General features: G+C 37.0%; 1 protein-coding gene across 2 annotated transcripts in view; it reads right to left on the bottom strand.

Moving 5' to 3' along the window:
• Window positions 1-1,368: 1,368 nt before the first annotated feature.
• Window positions 1,369-25,795, bottom strand: part of FBXO8 (F-box protein 8) — a 38,017-nt gene continuing 13,590 nt past the window's right edge. The window contains exons 2-6 of one of the 2 annotated variants that reach the window (XM_084758367.1): window positions 23,422-23,758; window positions 21,701-21,827; window positions 5,800-5,918; window positions 3,664-3,860; window positions 1,369-2,400 (exon numbers count right to left, since the gene is read on the bottom strand). In XM_084758367.1, coding sequence (XP_084614493.1) covers window positions 2,213-2,400; window positions 3,664-3,860; window positions 5,800-5,918; window positions 21,701-21,827; window positions 23,422-23,750 — 960 coding nt within the window. In that variant the 5' untranslated portion in view covers window positions 23,751-23,758 and the 3' untranslated portion in view covers window positions 1,369-2,212. The remainder of the gene's footprint in view (window positions 2,401-3,663; window positions 3,861-5,799; window positions 5,919-21,700; window positions 21,828-23,421; window positions 23,759-25,795) is intronic. The other variant, XM_084758368.1, reaches the window with a different exon arrangement.

Raw genomic sequence — 25,795 nt, 5'->3', positions numbered from 1 at the left:
CGGAGGTCTGCTATTTTCCGAAAAGGAACCAATGGAAGGGAAGTGGTTCTGGGGGAGAGGGGAGGCGGGAGGGTAGCTGGGAGTAGTAGAGGGTGGATAAACAGTGGTCGGGATGTATTCTATGAGAGAAGAATCTAAAAACAAAATAACAAGAAAATTTACATAAAGCTATGATAGTTTCTAATTGATTACAACTACAAAAGATGTTTTCATCTTGAGAAGAAAATTATTATAAAAAGGGTTTGGATCTTCACAAAAAATTAAGAGTATTCAAAGTTATATTTATCAGTAGACAAGATAGGGTATTTTTTCTTACCTCATTTAAAGTTGCTTGTTAATAATAAAAGACTTTGGATTTTATAAAATGTAACAACTATAAAACTGTGGGTAGAGACTATGTCACATGAAGCTGTATAATAATTATAGTTAAGAAATTTCATAAAACTGACATATCAATTTAATTTGCACAGGATTGGCATTTGTAAAGATTTACAGAATACATGTCTTTAAAAGTAATTTTCGCCTTGAAGTAAAAAGAAGCTAAAAATGTAGACCTCTAGTCAATGATATATAAATCTAAGTGTCTATCCTTCAACACATCTTAATGATTTTAAACATATCAAGATTAGTTTCAAGAATCTATCTTCTTTGTTGCTAGGGGGAGAGATAAATACATGATGAACAGAGTGAAACTGTAATTGTAGGTGGAGTGTGCAGGCTGTCCCTGTAAAATGTTTCAATCTTTATGTTTGAATATTTCCACATCAAATTATATTGAGAGCCAGGCGTGGTAGCGCACGCCTTTAATCCCAGCACTCGGGAGGTAGAGGCAGGTGGATCGCTGTGAGTTCGAGGCCAGCCTGGTCCACCAAGCGAGTCTAGGGCAGCCAAGGCTACACAGAGAAACCCTATCGCGAAAAACCAATATGTATTGAAGTAGGACGTACTTGTCCTAGCACTAGAGGTGGCAGAGGCAGGCAGATCTCTGTGAGTTGAGGCCAGCCTGGTCCAGGACAGCCAAGGCTACACAGAGAAACCTTGTCTTGAAACACCAACTCCACCCCAAAAGGGAAATGAAGGCTAAAAAAAAAAATAATAAATAAATAGAGAAAAGAGAAGATGTAGAGAGGGAAAGAGATATCAGATGGTAAGAAAGACATTTATAAAAATGGGGGTAGTGTAGACACAGAGGGAGAGTTCAGTGCATCATTCATCTATAACAACTAACTAGAGAAGAAAAATTCACGTGTTCCTCTTATCACACAAGCATGCACCATCTCTGAATGCAGATCTCATGTCTAGGCCTCTTTACTGTAATCTAGCATAGGACACAGCAAATGGAAAGACTGTGGCAAATATTTGAAAAAGTGGAGTGTATGCTTTCCTTTTATTAATTAACTTTGAAGAGGGATAAAGATTAGGAAAATAGTTAAGGCTGAGTATTACAAAAACAAGGAAGTAAAGACTTCCCCAGGTTCTAATGATATTTTATTCGTTTCTAAGTGTGACCTCTAAATTCTGACAGATTTTTTTATATTCTCAGTATTTAAAGGATGTATTGAAACTTTATTAACCCAGAAGTTTTAAAAATGAATCAAATGATATGTTATACAAATAAGGCCAGTTTTGCATAGTATGTTTATATAGTAACAAATCAACCCTCTTTTCAAAGTTCAAAGAAGTGGGACGCTGGTATTGGTTTCCAGGGTCAGATCCGACTTTGGCAAAACCAACAATATTCTTAGGTCAGAGTCAAATAAATTTCCAAACTCAGTTCAAGAGAAAAGGAAAACCTTTAGTTAAAATCTTTACAATAAAATAATTATGATTATAAATCTCTTCAGTTAAATATGCATACATTACATGGTAATTTTTAAAAGGATGAAAATGGACAGTTTCCAGACAAATCTAATGCACAAACTCTCCATCTTACATAGTGTGTGTCAGTTAACATTCTCTAACGGCTGTGTTACACTGTGGCTGTTTTGTGCAAACATGATGAGCAAAATTAAGAAAAGTTCTGCAAAATTAGTTAGTTCTGAGATTTCTAAACTAGAAAATAGTGAAGTCAAAAGAGGGGGTGCACTCAAGCTCGAGTGTGCACAGAGGCTGGCCCGGAGTGACCAGCGGGGACGCCACCCCACGGGCAGCAAGTCTGTCCCCGGGCAGCCTCAGTGCGCAGCGGAGAGCTGACGCTCTAACAGTTGTGCTTTCACGCAGCCACATGGCCGATCAGGTAGATGTTGTCATAGAGGTGTCCTACAAAATCCTCACTGATGTTCTGAGCAGCGCGGCGGGTATTTCGAATAAACTCTCTTTTTGACATTTTATTCTTCACGTGAGGACTAGTGAGGTCAATGGAGAGTAGAATCAGAGAGTAGCAGAGCACATACACAGCGTCTGGAAGGGAAGGAGACATGTCTGTTACGAGCTAGCCCCAACCATCCACGGGCGCTCAGGAGACACACGTTTGAAGTCACAAAAGATCACCTGGTGCTTTTCTCCCAGGTTAGTCTTTAAAGCTCTGCCCTGGAAAACTACCCAAAACTGTGCAAACTGAGTAGACATCATCCAGTCTGATTATCAAAGCTATGGGCTCTCTCTCCAGTTCAAAGGAGCTTCGGGATGCTTTAGGAGTTTATAGTGAAAACATATTCCAGACTTAATATTTCAGAACTTGCTTTATTTTCATTTTCAAACAGGGCATTTATATCCAACTATGATTAAATAAATTCCACCAGCAGCTTATTTACAAAGAATGCTTTTTACAAAAACCTAATTTAATTTGAAAGCACTTTTAATGACATGAAATGTATTACCTTGGCACTAAAAATAGAATGTAAAGAATTTTTAAGATTGTTAAATTTCTATTCCGGTTTGAGAGATGTACTTTGAAAGGGGGTGGAATCTGCACATTACCTTTAAAAATAAATCTTTAGGGAAACATTGCTCTGCCTGAGCATGTGGAACAAGGCACATTTTCATAGACTCACAGGGCAACACTTGATGCTCAATATTACAGCAGTAGCAACTGTCACAACATCTGCAATACTACAATGTTTACATGTTAGAACCCTGCAGTCTTAAGAGAGCTAGGTTAAACATTGTATCTTGTGAAATGTGTTCAGCAAATTTCACATGACATGTAAATGTTTTGAATCTTTACCTAATAAGAACATTTTAAAACACAAAGATACAAGTAAATTTATAAATTGAATGTGCACACATGAGACTTGATAACAAGCATACATATGCACACACACGGTGAAAACTAATGATATTGAAATCAATTATAGTGGAGAAATATTGTCATATATGTGCAGCTTATTAAAAGCTTCAAAATAACTTTTACATTAGCTGGTAAAAATAACAAACAAGAATAACTTTAAAGAATTCATGTAGGTACTTTAAGTTTCTTCATAAAGTATTGCATTTCCTATGTGCAAAGGGTAAGGAAGTACATGTCCTTCTGAGTGTTCCATCCGTACAGTCACTGTTACAACAATTAAACAAATATTTACTATGTGTGGAAATATTTTTCTCCATACTAAAAAAAAAAAAAAAATTCTCGTACTATGATTATTTTCCCTGCAAAGTGGTAGCAGCAGGGAGAGTAGTGTAACTTCCTCGCCCCCCGCCCCCAGCACACACACCTACTCTTACCAGGACTAAGGCCAAGCTCTCGCATTAGGTCAGGATTGCAAGCACAGAACCTATGTGAGAACTTCGTTATAAGAGTTTCAAGGTACTCCCCACGTTCTTCAGGAGCGTGAATATGACGGAAAAATTCCCTCAGTGCATTTGGCAAGAACTGATTCCTAAAATTATGCAAGGTTACAAGGTCATCCAGGACATCTCTCCTACAGAAAGAAAACAAGAGATACAACTGTAGTGAATTAAAAAAAATAAAATCCATAATATGCAATTTTTGTATAAAAGTACTTCATTGTTGATTACTTGATTAGTTAACATTATCCTTACTCTTTAAAAACATTAAGCATGATTATTTAAAAAGTTAAGCTATTCTGAACTTCTCAAATAGGCTAAAATAAAACACGATAAGGTAAAATAAAGAATTCTACTGGAAAATAAGATAGGAAGATTAAAGTGCTGCCCAGCTGGTGTGATGGCAGGAGGATCATCAGCTCAAGGCTAGTCTGGGCTGCGCAGCAACCTATCCCCAAAGGAGCAAAGGCCGCTTCTTTCCAGCTGCCCTCTGATTTAAGTCCAAACAGCTCCAGCACTGTTGCCTTTTAAATTGTAAGGAATCTTCTCTATCGCATCAAGACACATGTTCAGAGCTATTTGTGCAGACTTCACAAAACATCCACATGGACTACACACTGCTTAACCGTCTGCTCTTCCTTCCTGATACAGTTTATTGTAAGCAGTTCTGTCTTTACAAACAGATACACATCACTCGTTTTAGTGGCTGTTCACCATCCCAACATTATGGGTATAATAATTCTTTGTATATATATTTAAGTGTTTATAATTATGTAAATATTGTATAACATATAAGCATATGTATATATGTTATCTATTTAAACCTATTAAGCCTAGCATTTAATATAGTGACTCTGTAACATTCTTTAACTGTTACTGAGCTCAAAACTTGAGTGCATGATCACAGCCTTCATTTTCACCAATTGCTTAAGCAGGGCTAGGCAAATACAGCCAGTGGGCAAACTCTGGCCTACTGCTTGTATTTGTAAATAGGTTTAATGGAACAGAGCCATACTACTTTGTTTATAGTTGGCCTGTGTCTGCTTACACAACACAAATGGCAGAATTATAAGCAAATGCAACAGAGATCATAAGGTCAGCGAAGCTAAATATTTACAGAAAGATACAGAAGAAGCACCAATCTCTAGGGCACTTGCCTTTAAAGGCCAAGTAGTTAAAGACAACACCTTTCATAGGAGACTTCTTACAAGGCACACATGAATAACTATCAGGTGAGAACGGCACACGATTCACCATCTATACCTGCATGATTGCATACTATATGTCACCTTTTTAGACTTAAAAAATGTGTACGGGTGTTTTATCTGCACGCTTCTCTACAGCATGTGCATACACTGCCTGCTGAGGGTAGAAGGGAAGCAATGATGTGGAACGGCTGTTGTGAGCCGCCATGGGGATGGTCAGAACCACACCTGCTTCTTCTGCAAGAGCAAAAAATATTGGTAACTGTGAGCCATCTCTCCAGCTTCACCTTTTCAGAATTTTCAGACATTCGCATAATTGCTCTGTGCAACATTATATAAATATATGCACAGCCTTATAGTCCTTAGGTTTTGAAGTTCACAATTTGTCTGTACAATAGATTTTTAAATGGACAGTTCCAGGATTTAGAACTCTGATTATTTAAATACTTGGCTTATGGTGAACTATTAAGAAAAAGTCAGGGCTGCAACGTCTATAGAGGTCTTTGTGGCTAGTGTAGCTTTAGTTTAGGGATAATGGGCTACAGTTTTGTATCCATCCGAGCTTTGAGGCAATGTTTCATTCTATCACTCTGGCAGGACACGGATTTGAGACCCTTCTGTCTAAGCTTCTAAGTGGTGCCATTATAGCCGTGACAGGCCACACGTGGCCAATTTTTAGAAAACTTTTACAATGGCAACTTTTTAGCAGCATGTTAAACAAAAGTCAAATCAAGTGTAAGATAACAACCCTTTAAATGGTTTACTCAATTTTGCAACTAGATTATTCTAAGTACTATAGCTTTTAAAGTAAAAATTAACAAACACATTACTTCACTTATTTCTGATAAAAATTTAATTTTTGCTTTACCTTTCATCAAGATAGATTCTCAGTTTTTTCCAATTTAGTGTTCTTGTACAGAAGATAAATTTTGCTATTTCCTTTGGCGAATCATCTAGGATACCCTTGGACATAAAGTAGCTCACTCCCTAAGACAGAAAGACAAATCTACATAAGCAAACTGAGCCTTGATATATAAATTTTAGTAATTAGGCAATTACAGAACCATAGCTGCGGGTTCTTTCCAGCATTACTACAGTGTTATAGCTTTAACATGCAAAATACAAGCTGAAGCCTGACCTAAAACTAGGATGTGTAGTTGATAATTGACATGCAATGAAAAGTAGGAAATTCAAAGTTAAGATTCATGAAGATATCCTGTTTTTTGGCTCATGATAGGAAAAACTAAGTATACAGAAGTACAGACCACTTTAGTATGGGATGTGAACAAGCCATGGTACAGACTATAAAGTGAGCTTTGCCACAAATCCCTCCTTTTCCTAAGAGAAATCACATTTATATTTTTTTAAAGCTCAGATATATACTGTGGTACACGGTTTAAGGAAGTAGCCTTTTTTTTTTTTTTTTTTTTGCAGGGGGCAACAGTTTGACTCTCCAAATGAAGCACTAACAACTTCGTTCTAAAAACAAAGATAATTACATTATTTAAATTACAGGAAGGTAGGTCAAACTCCAGGTTCACTCATGCTTTTACTACGTTGGCTCTAAGCATCACTACATTCTGTAATCATCTAGTTAAAATAACATTGACACAAAGCATATAAGACCAAAAAAAAAAATTCAGTTTTATTTGATAGGTTTTATCTTTGAATTTCCTTTTCTCTGCATGCAGAGTTGGTCAGAGAAGCATCACCTTAACATCTGTAACTACTTTTGACTTAAACCAACAACAACAAAAAATCCAAATGCAGAAAGCAATGTTCTCTCACATATATGAAGGTCACATTCAAATAAATGTCAGGTGCATTTGAATGTGCAGCTATTGAAATAAAAGGCAGGTGTGTTTATTTCAACTTGTAGTTCTCCAGATACATGCATTCTCATGAATGTGTATGCCTGGATACTAACAGTGTGTGTGCAGCTAATTGGCAGAGAAAATGACATACAATGTACATGCAACATATTGTTTCACACATAAATTCTTCCAGCATTTCTTCACTTTACAAACACATTTTGTACTCAGAAATATTGCACACTTTGGAATCTTAAAACATGGAAGAATTTTTATGCAAGACTCTCAAAGATAAAAAGTTTCTCATTAAAATTTTATATTAAAAAATTTAAAAAGCAATTTGGAACCATGAGGTAATGCTTTTGAAAGGTTATAATTATCTGCAAGTTGCAATTTGGAGATAAGACTTTTTATATAAGGCTGATTTTATGAGCCAACAAAATCTTAACAGCAACATTATCAACTTTTCATGTGCGATATAATACTATAAAAGCAATGCTAAGGCAGCAACTTTAAAGTACACACAAAGAGCAGACTGTGATAGCATGAAGCTTTCCTATCAGTCCAAGCGGTCTTCCTCTGCCTCTTTAGAAACAAAGGCTACATGAGGTACTAGCATCAGGAGAGAAAGCATGTTTTTAGAGCAAGCCTCTCTTGGCAATGCATGAGGAGGCAGGGACTAGACAACTTTTAATGCCTGTTCCATCCTTTTCTCCATTAGTCTGAATGATTGAGAGTTGACTGTATGTTTACTTGATCTACTGAGCAAATTATGAGTCATGCTTGTTTTCCAAATGGCTCTATGTAAAAATTATTAAAGCTCTTGGAATTAGCTCCAGTGTTTAGTTTTAACTGAAGTGATTAAGAGACAGGGGAAGGTTTATTATGTATTACAATACTTTATTCATATCCAAATTACCATTTAAAAGATGTAAAATTAATCCTGGTCTCCCTGGCAAAATTACACAAAAATTATTCATATTCTCTAGATACATGATAGTGCCATTTCAACATCATTTGATGTTACTTAGTTACACAGTAACCTTAATATTTGGCTCATTAAATATCATAAGATATAGTTAATAATAATACATTGTTGGCCATTTCTTTTTTATGAAATATATGTTTTGAAAACTTACATATATAATTCTCTAAAATAATTCAATGCAAAGAAGGGACCATACACAGCAACTTTAAATACAATCCTGAAACTTGGAAAAGGACCTGATATAAGCCAACTTTATTGCTTTTATGAGGAAAAGAAGCATGTGCCAGTTTCGAGACTGAGATTTCTCCGGGGCAGGCAGGGTAACCTTGGTAAGCATAGGAGGACAGCTAGCAAGCAGAGTATCAGTTCAAATTAGCAGCACATAAGAAAACACAAGCTTGTAACTAGAGCTCGGTTGCTCAAACTCTGTCATCTGCTTGATTCTTTTTTTTTCTTTTGCAAAATAAACTTAAGTTTCAAATCTACTACTATTTAATTCTATTACTTATTTAAAATTTAATTCCTAACTCAAATTTTGTTCTGTTCAACTTTTAGAATTACTTAAGTTGTGATCAGGGTGTAATTGCTGGTTGTCACTTGTGGAGAACTCTGAAATGTGTTTGTTAGGTCATTGCAGTAGACTACAGTGGTGCTGGTCTGTAGTGAGATGGCTCCAAGGCATAAAGATGAGCTCAGCAGCTGAAAAGACTGGCCAAAGTCCTTAAAAGTATTTCCAAAGAGGAGTTACTATGGGGATAAAAGTAATTTGTATAGGAAAACACATTATGCCCAATATTTCTTAAGAAAAAGACAAACTCATAATGTTCATACTAAAAACGTTTTTGTTTGTTTGGTTTTTCAAGATAGGGTTTCTCTGTGTAGCTCTGGCAGTCCTGGAACTCACTTTGTAGATCAGGCTGGCCTTGAACTCAGAGATCTGCCTGCCTTTGCATCCCAAACCTTGAGATTAAAGGTATGTGCCACAACCACCCAGTTTAAAAATCTATTTGTTAATATTTGGTTTTAAAAAATTCCCACAAGGATTTATGCCTAAAGGAGGCCATGGAAGGCCACTAATAGCCTCAGGCACCTTGACTCCCTGAGTCATCTAATGAACCCCAATAGCCATTTAAACTTCACAGTTAGATACAATAATGAAAACCCAGAGTCTGCTTTATAAAACACACATGTGCATATTTATGTATCTCTATATGTACATATCTTAAAGCTTTACATAGGTACAGTATTCAGCACCAGACACTGAGAGTTGTAAGACAAGTATTTTACCCAGAGAAAATTTAAATATTATTTTTGATGGTGAGACAGACACATTAATAACTAGAATATATGCATAAGACAAATTAGTAATACAAGATGGTTGAATAAAGCTTAAATGAACATGTAAAACAAGCATTTTAACAGCCCAATACTGGAAATTGTTACTAGGAGGTAGGACACTGGAATACAATTTGAAAGAATGAAAGGTCTCAATAGCTTTGAATGAGGCACACATTATAGAAAACCATTTTAGCTTATACTGTATCATGAGAGCAAAAGCAACAAGGGAAACAAAGGTGTGCTGCTTTTGGGAAAGAAACATCCTGAACTTGAGAGTAAGACTAGACCTGGATTTAGAGCAGTGCTGATTTTTATGGCAAGATGTGAATGCTCTCGCCACACAAGGGAACCTCTGAAGACTATGTAGCAAAGTGAAGCAGCAGTCTACAGGGTGAATTTGACAACTGAACAATTCTTTCTCACTGCAGCTCTGCTTTCTGGCCTGTGATTTAGTCAACCTTGGCCAGAAATACTTGTTTAATCATCATTTTGAATAGTGTGAGGTCATAACCTTTCCAGCCCCAGCTCATCTGATATGTGTCCCTATTGCACATGATACGCATTTTATGCTGTTGTCCTGGCGTCACAGGACTTGTGTTCAACCCACCTGTATTTTACTTAAAAATGCCCTTGAAGCACAAGAACAGTAACGCTAGCAAAGGGAACCCACAAAGTGATTCCTTTAAAAGAAAAGGTGGAAGCATTGTAAGTCAGAGAGAGAACACATTCACATGCTTTTTATTACAGTATATATTGTTCTAAGTTTTGTTTTTTAATATTTTTTATTTTTTACATACACATTTATATTATTACAAATATATACAATAAACTACTTACATCAAGAATAACAATGAAACAACCAGAATTATATAAATGCTACATTCTTAGTGTTTTGGCTGTTTGTATTTGGCAGCCTTGAAGAAAATGTAAGCTTCTATTAATATCGCTGTATTTTACTATTCCTCACTGACGAGTTAAATTTTATCAGTTATATGTGCATAGAAAAGCCAAAGTACACATAGATAGTTTCAGAATTATCTATACACAAGAAGTTTTGGGGAATCTGTAACCTGTAGAGACCACTATACCATAAAGAGAAATAATGAATTATAAATTGTTGGCTATGGCAGATACCCAGGTTTGAGCATGTGGAAAAATAGCAGAAGTGGGAACTAAGAGACTCTAAAACATAACTTAACACTCTTTATGCCACATAAATGAAGTTAAGAGTGAACATACTTGGTAAATATGCTGGACATCAATCAGTCCACAGGGCAATGAAATGTGAAAGATAATCATTTTTATGGCTTGATGAAGAGGGCAATTACTACAAAAATACGAGATAAGCAAACAAGAGATGAAATGGGCTGGAGATGTGGCTCAGTTGATCTCAAAGTGCTTGTCTAGCATACACCCAATACCGCATTTAAAACAACAACAAAACTGGGAGTGGCAATACAAGTTTGTAATCTTGGAATTCAGGAAATGGAAACAGAAAGATTGTTGAGTTCAAGGAGTTTGAGGGCAACATTGGGTATTTGAGATCCTGCCTCAAAACAAACAGATGACGGTGTTAAGGCCTATGCAGGACCCTGGGTTTGATTCCAAAGTAAGAGAGGAAAAAGCGTAGGAGAGGGACACACACACACACTTAGGGGTGTAAATTGAAGTAATGATGGATTAACTAGATTAGCGTCTTTATACATAATAGCCAGAACATGGAAACAGCCTAAGTGTCCTTCAGGCGAAGAATGGATAAAGAAACTGTGGTACATTTACACTATGGAATACTACTCAGCTATTAAAAACAAGGAAATCTTGAAATCTGTGGACAAATGGATGGAACCAGAAATGATCCTAATGAGTGAGTTAACCCATAAGCAGAAAGACTCACAGGATATATACTCACTTATATCTGGACATTAGCCCAAGAGACATGTCCCATGAAAGTCTTCACTTACCAGGAGATTGTGATAGATGTGAGGACATCCTATTGGGACTCCAGGTGAGAGAAATATGGGAGAATGGGGAAATAGAAGGATCCAGAGGGTCCTAGAAACCTACAAGAAGAACATCATGATGGGTGGATCTGGGCCCAGGGGTCCTGCTCAAACTACAGCACCAACCGAGGACAATACATGCAGTAAACATTGAAACCCTACTCAGATCTAGCCAATGGATAGGACATTCTCCACAGTTGAGTGAAGAGTGGGACTGACTCTGACACGAACTCTGGCGCCCCATATTTGACCACTTCCCCATGGTGGGAAGACCTGGTGGCACTTATAAAAAAAATAAGCAGGCTACCAAGATGAGACTTGATAGCCCAGGATCATATAGTGGGGGAGGAGGTCCCCCTCGGTCACAGACCTAGGGGAAGGGAATAGGGTGAAAGTGGGAGGGAAGGAGAGATGGGAGGATACAAGTGATGGGATAACAATTGAGATGTAATCCGAATAAATTAATGAAATAAAATTTTTAAAATGTACTGCTTTAGCATATTTCCCAATAGGGAGTGATTCTGCAATATTGACCTTTTGTTTCAACAAACTTATCTCTGTCTGTATTACCAAAACTCTTTTCTTCACAAAGAGTGACTAGGAACAGGAATCTTTTGAAGAAAGGCTTTGCTTTTTCTAAAGAGCAGAAAGTTCTACAGTTCTAAAGCTTTCCTCTTACTTATATACCCACAATGAAGTAATTTATAGGAATGTTCTATACTGCATAGAACTAAGAGCAAGGGGTTCACCAAGTACTGCAGATGCCATCTCTTCTTCCTATGAGCAGAGCACACACATTGTCCACACCATAGAGAAGTGACAGCTGTGGACAGTGTCAATGGTGTATGACTAATTCTCTCTACTATGGTTACTGAAGCCAATCTTATCATCCTAGCATCACATTTCTTTCAGAGGGTGTGAAAAATCAGATTATTCTGGCTTGAGGGTGGGATTCAGGAAGAAATCACTTTATTTATGGATACTATTTAAAGTGGCAGGACGTTGGTTTCCATGGGCTTTTTGGTATATAAAAAACACATGATGCCAGGAAATGGCTGAGTATTGACCATATGTACCTGAAATTTCTTGTGGCTAGAATGTGTCAATAGGAAGTCTCATATAAAAGATTGATAAGTAAATAAAAATCCAAATAGAAATGAAAAGCCTCCTTCACAGAAACCTAGGGAAATGGAGAGTAGATATAGGGTAGATTTTTCTACTCGCTTTTCAAACAAGAGAGAGCAACATTAGACAAATAAACTGACTCTTGTTATGTAAGCTTTAAATAACTGAAAGCCCTGTTAGTTAATTTAAATAGCTTGAAACAGAAAATGAGCCACACCTGTGAGTTACTAACAGCCCTATCAGAGCCACACCTGTGACTAGGGTGCATCATGAGGATGACTGACTGATGTGATAGTGATGTCCTTCTCAAATTACGAATTACTACCAACAATGAAAGGTACCCTTATTACTGTGATTGCTCCTGAAACGGCTGCTGTTAGCTGAGGTAAAACTCTAGTAGAGTCCGTTCTCTCTTCACCAAGCTCTGGGCTGGGAAAAGAAAGCACGAAGAGGAAGCTTTATTAGCTAAGATGTGCTTAATGATAATCTAAATTAATGAGAAAGTGACGTTTACATACTAATAGCTGATTTAGAATTCCTGCTTTATAAAAGTCACATACAAATACTGTGCTTTGAAGCTGGACAGTGGTAGCTCACACCTTTAATCCCAGCACTCGGGAGGCAGAAGCAGGTGGATCCCTGTGAGTTCGAGGCTAGCCTGGTCTACAAAGTGAGTCTAGGACAGCCAAGGCTACCCAGAGAAACCCTGCCTTCAAAAACCAAAAACCAAACCAAAACAAACCAAAAAACCCAAACCAAACCAAAACAAAAAACAAAAACAAAAATAAAAAAAAAACAAAACCAAAAACAAATTCTGCACTTTGAAAACAAAGTTATACTTTTGTCATAATCCCTAGACAATTGAATAGCCTTAGACATATGAACATTTGAAATGTATTTAGGAGCTTGGAAGCATTTTTAAAAATAATCAGCAATTTACAAAAGTCTTAAGAGTAGAGAAGTAGAGGAAATCATCTATCAGAACAGCATGGTACTATGTACAGGTCAGGTAATGCACTATAGGCAAAAAGTCTCACCAGAATTTGAGGATCTTGGTGTGACAGACACCCACATTACAGAGGACTTCTACTCAGGCTGGAAAGAGCTATTTACTAGAATCTGAAGGTTTGAGAAGAACTTCAAGGCCTAGAGTCTGGCTCTTCAAAATCTAGCTTACCACAGCTGTGCCTGGAGAACATATATCTAGTGTTCTACCTACCTATTCTACGGAGGAAGAAACACAAGAGGTTATTTACCACAAATCACAGTGACATAACTCATATGAGGTCAAGATGCTTAGTAAGACTCTCTTTCAGAACATGTAGAAATGCCTCAGATTTATTTCTTAGAGGCTAGAGCACTGTTCCAAATCACCATCAGCATCAGATCGCTGTGTATGAGTAACTGGGGCCTAGAATGGTTCAGCCTTAGAATCTTGATTCTAAAGAAGGCATCCTTTAGAGTTTTATGATGAAAGAAGAAAACAGTAAATAATCTAATGGATAAACACCCTATTTATTTGTTTGGTGAATTTGTTAAAAAATAACCTTAATGTTGTACTTATGTTATTCCCATCATTTTAAAGCCATGATTAAGCTGGGGAAAACCTTACAGCTGAAGACATCCAAAAGCTGAGGGAAATGTCGTTTATATCTCTGATACAGCAGCCATGTTGGTAGCATCAATTGGTAAACTAAAGATAGGTAAGTGAGGCAACTATCCTACACATTCAAAACACCCATCAAAACACCATGTTACTGTGTACACATGCCAGGGAATACATTAAAGACAAAAAGTTTCACCAGAGTTTGAGGATACACAGAAAGTGATATGAGCATCTGAAACTACAGCATATCAAGTAAGAGGGAACCTAATCAGAGAAAGTATGCTAAAAGAAATGATGGAAAATGCATTTTCTTTGAATGTACTTAAAATATTTAATTTAAATGATTAGATTTCTAAGTTTCTTTACCTAAATTGGCAACAAAAGCATAATACAAATAAAGAAAAAGTCTTGCTCATATATACTGCCTACCAACACACTGTCTATTTTTTATTCATGATGATTTCACAATAAGACAGAAAATCAGTATTTAACATAGAAAATAAAGAAATCAAGTGGAAGGTGCATCAGGCGTTCAGGCAAGATGAGCCAATTATGGGAAATCTGTTCCTCTGAAAAAGCTTTAATTTGACTCCACATCCTGCTTGTAAACCATGTATTGCACTAACTCTAGGAGATAGGACAGGAAGGGAAGCCATGACAGACACTAACAGACGGGACAAAGTTGGCCTCTTAAGCATAAAATCATCTATCAACCAGACTCGATATACATACAGACAGACATACAATATTTTCAACACAAAGAAGGCAGACTGCTTCCCACATTCCTTATACTTAGGTTTAGAAATACATTTTACAAATCCTTCAGTATACTTCTGCTTTTGTGTAGCCAACAGGACTAAATTACACAGACACTTCTGGGTCAACAGAGAAAGGACTGCATGGTCCGTTTAGAGACTCTGCCAAGATGCTAGAGGCAGAAAATGAGGGACTCAGCCTTTGGGTAAGCACCCCTAACACCACTTTAATGAGTGACCTTTGGCAAAGGTTTGATTGTCCTTCTTTTAGTCCCATTGTCTGCTGGGTCAGAGGTCTATACCTAAAGAAGGATTACTGGCACTGGAAGCAGAACACTGAATACATAGGCCACCGCCTTGTCATTTTAAACCCTCCTACCACTGAGCAAACAGAGGGGTACTGCTGCACAGTAAAGACAAGGTAAAGGTAGAACTGAGATGGATTATAGCTCCTACTGTGACAATAAAAAAAAAAGGTTTAAAAAAATACCATTGGCCTTGATGGAGAGGTGACAGCTGAATGACAGGCTGCATTCATGGCCTTTAGAGTTGAATAAATTATTCTAAGATGATCATATTGGTTCTGTCCTCTTTGGCTTTTTTGGCCTCCATGTGATCCAATTCTAATGAATGTGCTTGCTGATTCTGACATGCATGTATATATAATCACAAGACCACCTTCAGCCACCTTGCATTTGTGCGGACTCTTAGCAACACACTGAGAATAGCATCTTAGGAAGAAAGAATTAAGTCTAAGATATCATCCGTAAGGGTAGTAAGTTTTAAAATTAAATGTATTCGTTCACCTGGTATCAAGCTCCTATTGTTGGTGGCTCAAAGAATCCTCATGTATTGTTATCATCACTATTACCTAAACCCATAGGAGTCTGATAGGTAATCCTGAAAGCAAATTATTTTAAAACATTGTTAATTAGCAAGCTGATTTAGCTTCATATTTGCTTGTGAGAATTTAATTGGAGTAAATGGAGCTAGTTTACAATTAGATAAATCCCCAACCCAAATATAGCTCAACTAGTACTTGTCTGCTAGTTGGTTAAAACATGTCAAATCATTCAGGATATGCTGGGGCAATGGTGGTGCATCACTTGTGGGAGTGGCCAACTTATGTCTGGTCTAACTTGAGGTCCATGTCTCAAGAGGAAGCAAATGGCTTGAGAGGGAGCCCATGCCCTACACTGCCTGGAAGGCCAGGAACAAGAGATGGGATATGCCAGAGACCTGGGGTAGACCCAAACACAACTGAATGAATTCCTAATGACACAGTGCTATGGGAGCAGGTGTAGAGACCCACAGCCAGACAATATGCAGGGAGAGAGTCTAGGGTTTTCATCGGCTCTTTCCCCCCAGAGCTGGAGGAGCTCGGTACGAGGAAAGACTGTAGAGCTTCCAAAAGGGGATGGAGGACACCAGAAGAACACGGCCCACTGAATCAAATAAGCAGGGCTCCCAGAGACAGAAGAAGAAAGCACCTAGACGGCATGGGTCTGCACCAAGTCTCCTGTGTTAGATTTTAGCCTGATGTTTTTGTGGGACTCCTAACAGTGGGAGCAGTGTGACTCTGACTCTTTTTCCTCCTGTTGGGTTGTCTTGTCCAGCCTCGCTATGAGAGCTTTTCGCCTTGTCTTATTGCATCTTGTTTTGTCCTATTTGGCTGCTGTTCGTTGGAGGCCTTCTCTTTTCTGAAGAGGAAATGGAGGGGCAGTGAATCTGAGGAAGAGGGGAGGTGGGAGTGGGGAGAGGGATGGAGGGGAAACTGTGGTCGGGATACAACTGTATGAGAGAAGAATCTATTTTCAAGAGAGAAAGAAAAGGAAAAAGGAAGAGAGTAAGGAAGGAAGGAAAAAGGGAATGAAATGTGGTATTAAGAGATAAGGCAGCCTTCCCAGTCAATGAGATCACTCCATTACTCTAAGACAGCACCCCTCAAAATGCTTTAAAGCAGAGAAACATATACAATTTAAATCACTGTCGGCTTAGGCTCTCTGTTCCTTAAAGCCAAAGCATTCTGATCATAAACTGTAGGTGCCAGTCCATAAAACCAGGCACTATCCTGACAAGCACCAACAACTCAGTCATTCCAAGATAAGCCTCAGTTTATATCCTAGCCAAGACTTAGAATTTAAGTTTCTTTATCTCTGGGCTGTAAATTGTTCAAAGCACATTCATCTTCCTGGTAACAGGGCTTATTCTCGTCCATCTACAACATATAGTTAATCTGAGACTATTTTCTATTGAAAGGTAAGTAAAATTTCCCAGCTCTGTGGATCTATGATTAATCTGGAAATACAAGAGAAGCTTAGATTTCATACAGCTCATACGGAAAATGAGATGTCAATGACTTAATTACAAATAGTTGATTATACTAAATTACTTTTCGGGGACATTTGTATCAATCTAAGCAATATTGAATATTGCTTTAGGGGTTTTTGTAAAGTAACACTTTCCCTAGCAAATTAGAAAATGACCAAAATATAAAACACGAAAGTTATCTCTGTTAAAATGCAATAAAACTTTTTTGAAAAATAGGAACTATTATCAGACAATGAAGAAAATAAACAATTGAAGATATGCAGATTCCATTATAGAGACTGCAGGTTAAATTTAAAAACAAGTAATTATAAACCAACAGAGTTTTATTAGAGAAATCATACTAGATAGCTATTTATTAAATTAATTGTATGACTTCTCAACCATTCTTAAAGTTATAAGTGTATTTCTAAGTGTGTTCTTTTAACAAAACCAAACACTATTGTATCAAATAAGCTTGGATAATGCTTCAACTACATTTATTTGTTGTATGTGCCTCACGAATTATAGGCTTTACAAAGGTGTTTCGTAAATAAGTCGACTAACCAGAAATCTATCCTACTCAACTTTACTAGAGTTGAAAATGCTTTCTTTATGTAACTGTTCATAGTTCATCTGTGTGTTCTGAGGAAACTAACTGGGGTTAGCTATACTCAGTAGGAAATGTTTGTTATTTACACCACTGGTCTTATGCTAGAAAGTAGATAATATCCATTTTTAGGCTATACATAAAAATCTCAGTCAAATCTCTAACAGTAAAGTGAGCCCCCTCTTAAAATTATTTCTATAATGGAAGAACTCACACATTTACTGGTTTGACAGCAAAAAATATGTTGTTTCAACAATAAATTATACATAGACTTAATTCATTTCCAACTAAAGTAGGTCAAACAAAATATTTTCACAATAGATTTTATCCAAGATCCATTTAGTAAAATGCAATAAAGTGTATGTAAAAAGGTATTTCTGTATCAGTATAGGAGAAATATTCTTATATAGCTAAAGCATACTTTTAAAAATCTGACTGTATGACATTATAAAGACTACTTAAAACATACCTACAGAGATGAAAACAAGGCTAAGCTCTATCAGTTTTTAAGACTCTAAGTTTAAAGATAACTATGTCCAGAAAATGGCCTAAAACAAGATGAACCCTAATAAATACTGAATGATAAACAGAGTTTATCACAACCCTCCTAGCAGAATAGACTTGACACACTGAACTGGTACATGCAGGGAAAGTACAACTTAATGTAAACAGAGAGTACTCAGCACATTCCTTTACGAGAATGTGGTCATCTCCACAAAGTACACAAGCCCATGCACAGGAGCAAGACATGACATACAGCTGAAATCACAGTGTCATGCAGATAACAACAGCGTGCTAGAAAATCGTACCAAAATTGTGTGGATGTTCTCCCCCACCCCATGAGCCACTGCCAGCAGTTGCTATGGAGTTTGGTTACCCATATCCGTGACATGAACGGTGTCCTTTGGAGAATCTTGTTCCCTGTGGCTGTAAGTATTCTTATTTTTATACTTTAATGATGTTTGTTATGAAAAATCTTAAGTACAAAACTAAAAATGATGGAAAAGTACACGTTTTAAATAATACTCAACAGATATATGTAACTTATCTCATGAAGCTGCAATAAAGACCATTTATATTTGAACATATCATCAACAATTTACTGCTCATTTAGATGAACCCAGAAAAATATGTCTGATGACAGTGCTCCAGTGAGTGGGGGAAAAATAAAGCTCCAAAAAGTACTCCGATTCTATTACTCCATTCCCATGATCAGGCTAATTACTAGTCGTTAAAGTGTTCTTCCCATTTTTCTGAACACATCAAATAGATTTCAGTATTTAAATGTCTTTTGGGGGTGGCCTATTGGTACTATAAATGTATTCCAGCAAAGGTAAAATTTTATTTTGCCTTAGGTAATACCTACTAAAGTGCTGCTTTTCACAACAGCATAGAATCTGAGTCTGAAATCACAGACATTTGGAGTAGCTTAGCTCTCTGCCTCTGGGTAGCACTGTTTGGCCCTGTCAGAGTAATTTATTTAGGAATACTCTACACTGTTCTAAATAGGCCTGTGCGTGAAGAAAAGAAATACAGTCAACTCTCAATAACAATGGAAGGTAGGATGGAAAAGTAAACTGATGATCTAAAAATCTTATTTTGATAATTTCAATTCCCTTGCTTAAGAAGATGTTTGAATTAAAAAAGTTTAAGTTTTATTACATTTATAAAGGACTTGAATACTACCTTTTTTCTGTCTTCCCTCAGAACATTCTAAGAGTTACTAACAAGAACTCTATGGTATAACGTACACAGCAGCAAACATAGAAACATACTTTTGTGTCTAATTTCTTTCCAATTTAAAACTATCTAGCCCATACTCTAGTATATGAGGTCACAATATTTTTCTTTATTTTCATAGAAAGTATGACTTTATAATTTGTTTTAAAATTGCAAGATGTTTAGCAAGAAACAACTACTTACCATAATCAGTAATAGCAACAATATCTCACTTTTCTGAGTTTGTATAACTTGGCACTTACCAAGTGATACTTTGCTTACAATGGAACATTTGCAAGAGATTTGAATTAAAGACAACAATTTATGATGGAAGCCAGTGACACTGCACAGACTGGGCCTAATAAGATGGGGGCTTACAAAAGCTGCCTCACCTGATTCTTACATACTCTGGAGCAAAATGCTACACTAGTTGGCCTCACTTCCCCAGCAACCCTCACTCAATTGCTACACAGACCAAAGCAAAGCACCAAACAGCTCACCATGTGAGCTCTACTAATCAGCAACCAGTAAAGTCTAATGGTAATGAAAATAAGAAAAGCTCTGAAACCGATCCAGACCCTGAATAACTATAGTGAGATTTCTCTACAAAGCATATTGGCAACAGTGCAAGACCTGAAAGGTGACAGGCTTATGCTATCTGTTTACATAGAAGGTACTGTGAAAAGCAACTAATATCTTATAGTAAAAATACACTAGAAATTACAATAAAGGTAAACTGTAATGTATACCTCCTTATTGTTCACTATATATTTTATATTATAATGGCTCCAAATGCTTGAATGCTAGCTTTTAATACATTATTCAATTTTCATTAAGAATATCATGTTTTGGGGAGAAGGTGGCACATTATTTATAGTCCCAGCATTCAGGAAACTGAAGCAGGAGGATCAGAAGTTCAAGGCCTGCCTGAGCTACATAGTAAACTCAAGACAAGCCTGGGCTATAGAAGACACTGAGCCCAAAGCAACAACAGCAACAACAAAAAGCACTAGAATCTCACCTACTTCTTTAAAACATTAGTAAGAAAAAAGGATGAGAATGTGTACCTGAGTGTGAATATTATAGCAGGTTTTATAAGATATCATTTGTTATATTTACAATAATAAGATTAAATAATAAAGTATATGTTTAACAATATTTAGTGTTATAAGTGTACAAGACAAATTTAACAAGGAAATTATTCATAGTAAATGAAAATCAATTTATTTAAAAATGTACTGTCAGTGGGTTATTTAATTCATAGTTATAAGAGCAATATTTAGATTTATGCTTTAAATTAAAATATATTTTAATTTATTTTCCAACATATAACATAATTAGGGTAATTTTTGAACTATTTGGCGACGTGGTTTAATTCTTACCCCCATCTTTAAGATATCTATTTATGTATTATATGTGTGTGTGTATGTGTGTGCTCTATTTGTATGTATGTGTGCATGAAGGAAGAGGGAGGGCATCAGATCTCATTGTAGATGGTTGTGGGTCATCATGTGGTTTCTGGGAATTAAACTCAGGACCTCTGAAAGAGCAGCCAGTGCTCTTATCCTCTGAGCCATCACTCCAGCCCCCAACTTAAATAATTCTTAGTAACTTTGTAACAAACAAAATGCATTTTAAAATAACTATTAAATTAAAGTAAGTCTAGCTAGTGTTTCCACAGAAGACAATGCACTGAGAAGTAGTAACAGTCAAGGTCATATCACTTCCATTTGGATTTGAAGGCTGAAGTGCAGTAGATGTGTAATCATTTCTAAAACTCTTAGTTTTTCCAAGACACATTAAAATAAGAACAGAAGGGAAATTTTTTTCTTCACATTTTGATTATTCTTACATATTATGAAAGAATTAAACAACAGAATCAAGAAGAGGCTTAAGATAACAAAATTATGTTTTTAGTAAAAATTATTATATTATTGTACATGTATGCATTTGTGCCACAACTGTCTAAGTAGAGGGCAACTTTGTAGAGTTTCTTTTCTCTTTTTATCTTTATATAGGTTCTGGAGATTGAACTCAGGCTGCCAGACTGGCATGGCAAACTCCTTTACCTACAGAGCTATCTTGGCAGCTAAGTTCATCACATTCAACATCTTGATAAAGGATTCTAGAAGGATGCGGTCTGTGATTATCTCTAAGAAAAGCATATCGCTACTAAATAGAGTACATGGGAAGATAATGCTACAAATACATTTTGATGAACATATTACATGTGTGCTCTTATTAACAAATTTTATAGTCACTGGTCATATATATTAGACGAGGAGATCACTGCATACATCTTAAGAATTCTGCCAAAGAATGTTAGCACATAGACCAGGAAAGGCAAATAAAAGTGATTGTGCCATATAACAGTAAGCAGAGCTTTGTTTTTCAGAGACTGGAAAGGCATGTTCAGTTATTTTTAATTTCTCCTGCAAGTTACAGTATTAGATAGTTGCAGCAAGATCATCAGAGTTCACCTGAGGCAGGTGACCATGTTCCCCACTTACCTCCTCTGGGTTGGCATTAAAGGTGAGGCTTCCCTCATCTAGCTGCATATACAATTTTCTAAAAGAAAATCCTAAGGGTGGGTTCTTATTGTATATAGAACAGTGACCCCATGTGGATTTACACAACCTGGGAAGGTAAGAGAAAATAAGGCCAAAGTTACTATATTTCTTAAGATGAAACATACATTCACATGATACAATTCTGACATTAGGTGACACAGAATTAAAGTTTATGGCTGTTGGAACATGAGCCAAGAATGGAGTTCTGTGAAGGAAATTCTGAGTGCTTGTAAAAAAACAAAAACACAAAAACAAAATGAAACAAAAACAGCTTCAAGGAAACAAGAGTCTTGTGACCTCATTTTCCTCAAAAACACGGAATTGGTCTTGGAATGTGCTTTTGTGCTCCATCTAGGGGTTTTGGATAGGAGTGAGTTTATTTCAGATTATTCATTATAACTGCCTACTGTTATTCTTTATTTAATGCCTCTATGGAAAAACATGTTTTTGCCACATAAGGCTTGTCCTTGTCATTGCACACCTTAAGCATGTGATTATTCTTAACCCTCTGAGTATAAATTGATGCTATAAATAAAACTGGCTATTGCATTAGACTTTAGTCTGCCTCATTTTTAGGCTCCATTCTTTCAGGTGCCACCACCTTTAGAGCAGTAAACATATGGCTATAAACTTTTATTTTAAAATTTGCACTTCTAGTTAATTAGGATATGATAGATGCCATACAATTGGACATTTTGGTAGCATCTAAGCATTTCAGTCACAAGGATTAATGATATGTGTGAATACTATCTGAAGTTAAACACAAGCAATAAAATATAAGACCAATGATAGATAACAATCACTTAGAGATTACTAAGTGACAGTCACTATTTTTTAGTCTTAAATGTATTGGCTTGCTTAATATTGTAAACAGTTCTTCCATGTTGGTGCACCACACCACCAAACTGAGAGAAGAAAGTTCCCGAAAGACACGCAGATAATATGCACTGTGGTCACATTTAGATACAAGTCTTACTCAGAGCCTGCTGTGCTAAGGAACTAGCTGGGGTCTGTTAAGCAACCCATCCCAACTGTGAAGTGTCACTAAACGCTGGGCGAGGAGACTTGTCTTGCTTTTTCAGAAAGCACACGTTAACAACAAATTAAACAGAGCATAATTCTACAACTACACACATCAAATGCTGTGATGTTAAGCTTAAGATAAATACTGTGTCAAATCCATGATTCTTCACTATTGCAAAGACATGCAGCTGCTAAAATTTCTATTCAACCTTGATTTATACAATCTGAAGAGAAACCAGAGTTGAGTAAGAACTGTCTCATAATACAGCATTTTCTGTGCAGTAGGACCGTGCTTTCCAAGTCTATACAAAGGCACTAGTTTATAAATTATAAAGTCTAACTCAGAATGGATATGCTGCTCAAATGGCTGTCATTTCTGATGTGTAATGACCAGACGCGTCATGATTTTAACTCCCTTCTTTCTGTGAAGCCATCATCCTGTTGTCTTCTCCACTGTCTTTTTGGTAATATCAAAACTGATTGAGAAGATAACTATTACTTATTTCCCTAGGATTTACTAAAACACAGTAAAATGTGTATGCTATATTAAAAGAAATAATTTCACAATGCATGCATGCTACAAAAAGAAAATTAAACAAGATAGGGATCCGAGTTAAATACTGGTGGGTTTAACTTACCCTTGCCAAAGAAGTTCGTCATTAGCAAGGTCTTGCCAAACACAGGAAGCTAAGCAGAGGTCAGTTGCATTCAGGTAGGACAAGATGGTGAAGCTTAGCTCGGGAGGCAACATTTCTAAGTTGATGAACCCTTCCTGTTCTTTAGACTTCCTTGCCTTCAGAAGATGATATATATCGATGCCTCCTTGGGCTTGTTTCCGGTGGCCGGTGTGAGATATGTTGCTTGAAGCCACCCTCCTGCTCTGCTCTCTGCTGAGGTAGCCTGGCTCACTGTAGGCTTCCTGTTGGAGATGGTGGTTTCTGGCCACTCTCCAGAGTCCTTGACCCATCTGCAAGCCTGAGAGAAGTCCAGAAGGTAGGTAATAAGGGTGACAAGGCAATGCAAACCATCTTTCCCAGTGGTATAACAATGTGACACAACATATTTGTTTATTGGAATTAACATTCCTCATTAAAGCCCAGTGCAAGTTGTAGGATATTATAAACAGAAGAGCTGGGAAGCTTGAGGTGCAGCACTCAGGAGAAAGGCTGAGTACCTGGCCTGCTCATCGCCTCCATCTCAGCTTGCTTCCTAACGACTTTTAAGATCCACAGGCAACATAACCATTTTTTCATGTGGTGGGCATTAAGTTGCTGATGTCCTGAAGACACAATTTATAATTATGTGAACTCATGGGCCAGGATTAAATCCAGCTCTGATCAGAGCACTGGGCTTCAGTTAAATGGCCTCCAGACCCTGCTTTTTATCATAACGCAGGCTCAGCGAAGTTAGTCCCTTTTAACCAAACTCCCAGATGCATAACAGCTGTGATGCAGGCTTTCCGTTTAATTCCTGCCAGTCTACGCTTAGGCTGTGGACTGTAATAAAATGTAACATAGACCCTAAAGTCTAATTCAAAATTTTATAAATTAGACACCTAGAACTCCAGGATAAATTTCTCAGCAATAACCGGCTATTTGGTTTCATTACTGCTTAAAAATAAAACTGTAATTTAGAGTAATTTTTCAACTCTACTCCAAATAGCGCTGTGCATTTGTCCAAGGCACCTGGGAAAGATATAAGAAGGTGTGTTCTGTCTCCCCCACTTATATGTCACCTGTAAGAGCAGCTGTTAAACATCCTGGACTCCCATACAAAAAGATTCAGAAAGTGACTGGCCTAAACTTATTTGATACTGCTCCCAAAACATGCAGTTTTTCCTGACTGAATAAAAATTAAATCAGAAAGAATATTTAATATTAATAATTACTTTCATGAATTCCTTTTCAAACAAAATATTCTTGTTTCATTAATCCAAATTGATTAGTACTGTCTCAAAAATTTTAGAAAAAGAATACTGACTTCTCCATGAAGTCAATAAAATAGTGAAATACTTTTCTTGCTATGATCTGAACCTTAAATGAATCACAAGCTTTGCTAGGCACACAAAACAAACCACTGGTTACCAAAATGGAAAAGTCCTAGAAATAAGTTCAGCATCCTGAAAAACTTCAAACATGTCCAGAGCACTAATTTTTTGTCTTTGTTTTTGTTTTGAGACAGGGTTTCTCTGTGTAGTCCTGGCTGTCCTGGAATTCACTCTGTAAACAATGGGGACCTCAAATTCAGAGATACGACTGCCTCTGCCTCCCAAGCGCTGGGATTATAGACATGTGCCACCACGCCTTTCTTAACAATTGGAGTCACGTGTATATGAACTAATTTTTTTGTTATTATTGAGACAAAGCTACTATATGAGCTTCAATGGTTCAAGGTAAGTTTAATTCTTGTTCCTTACATTGATCTCTTATAGGGGTGTGTGGGTGTGGGTGTGTGCGTGCGCGCGCACACATGCACACTAAACACACATGGTGCAGAGACATACATTCAGCAAAACACTCAGAAAAAATCAAAATATTAAGACGAACCCCAATCAGGTACAATATTTGTAAAACACATTTGTAATAAAGAACTGGTATCCAAAACAAAAAGAAAACAAACAGGCCACTTGAAAAGAGGCTGGCCAGGGTGCAGCTGTAAAGATCACTTACAGCTCTTGCAAAGGAGCTGAGTGTGGCTTCCCGCACCCATGTCAGGCACTGAACAACTGCCTATAGTCCAGCTCCACAGGACCTGCTGGCTCCGGCCTCCATGAGCACTCACCATTCCTATAGACACACACAAGCCGATAATACTAATGCTTGTGAAGAAGTGAGGAAGAGGGCACATTTGGAAGACAGTTTCAGACAAAATTAAAGATACTTTGTATCATATAATCCAGCACTCACACTTCGTGTAATTTACTACCTGAGTTGAAAACATATGTCAACATAAAATGTTCGTACAGGAATGTTTGTAACAGTTTTATTTGTAATTGCTCAAACTTAAGAGAAA

This window comes from Acomys minous, assembly GCF_964271855.1.
Source record: "Acomys minous genome assembly, chromosome: 15".
Taxonomy (NCBI): Eukaryota; Metazoa; Chordata; class Mammalia; order Rodentia; family Muridae; genus Acomys; species Acomys minous.
The sequence above is the reverse complement of the archived record's forward strand: the minus strand, read 5'-3'. Positions and strand labels throughout refer to the sequence as shown.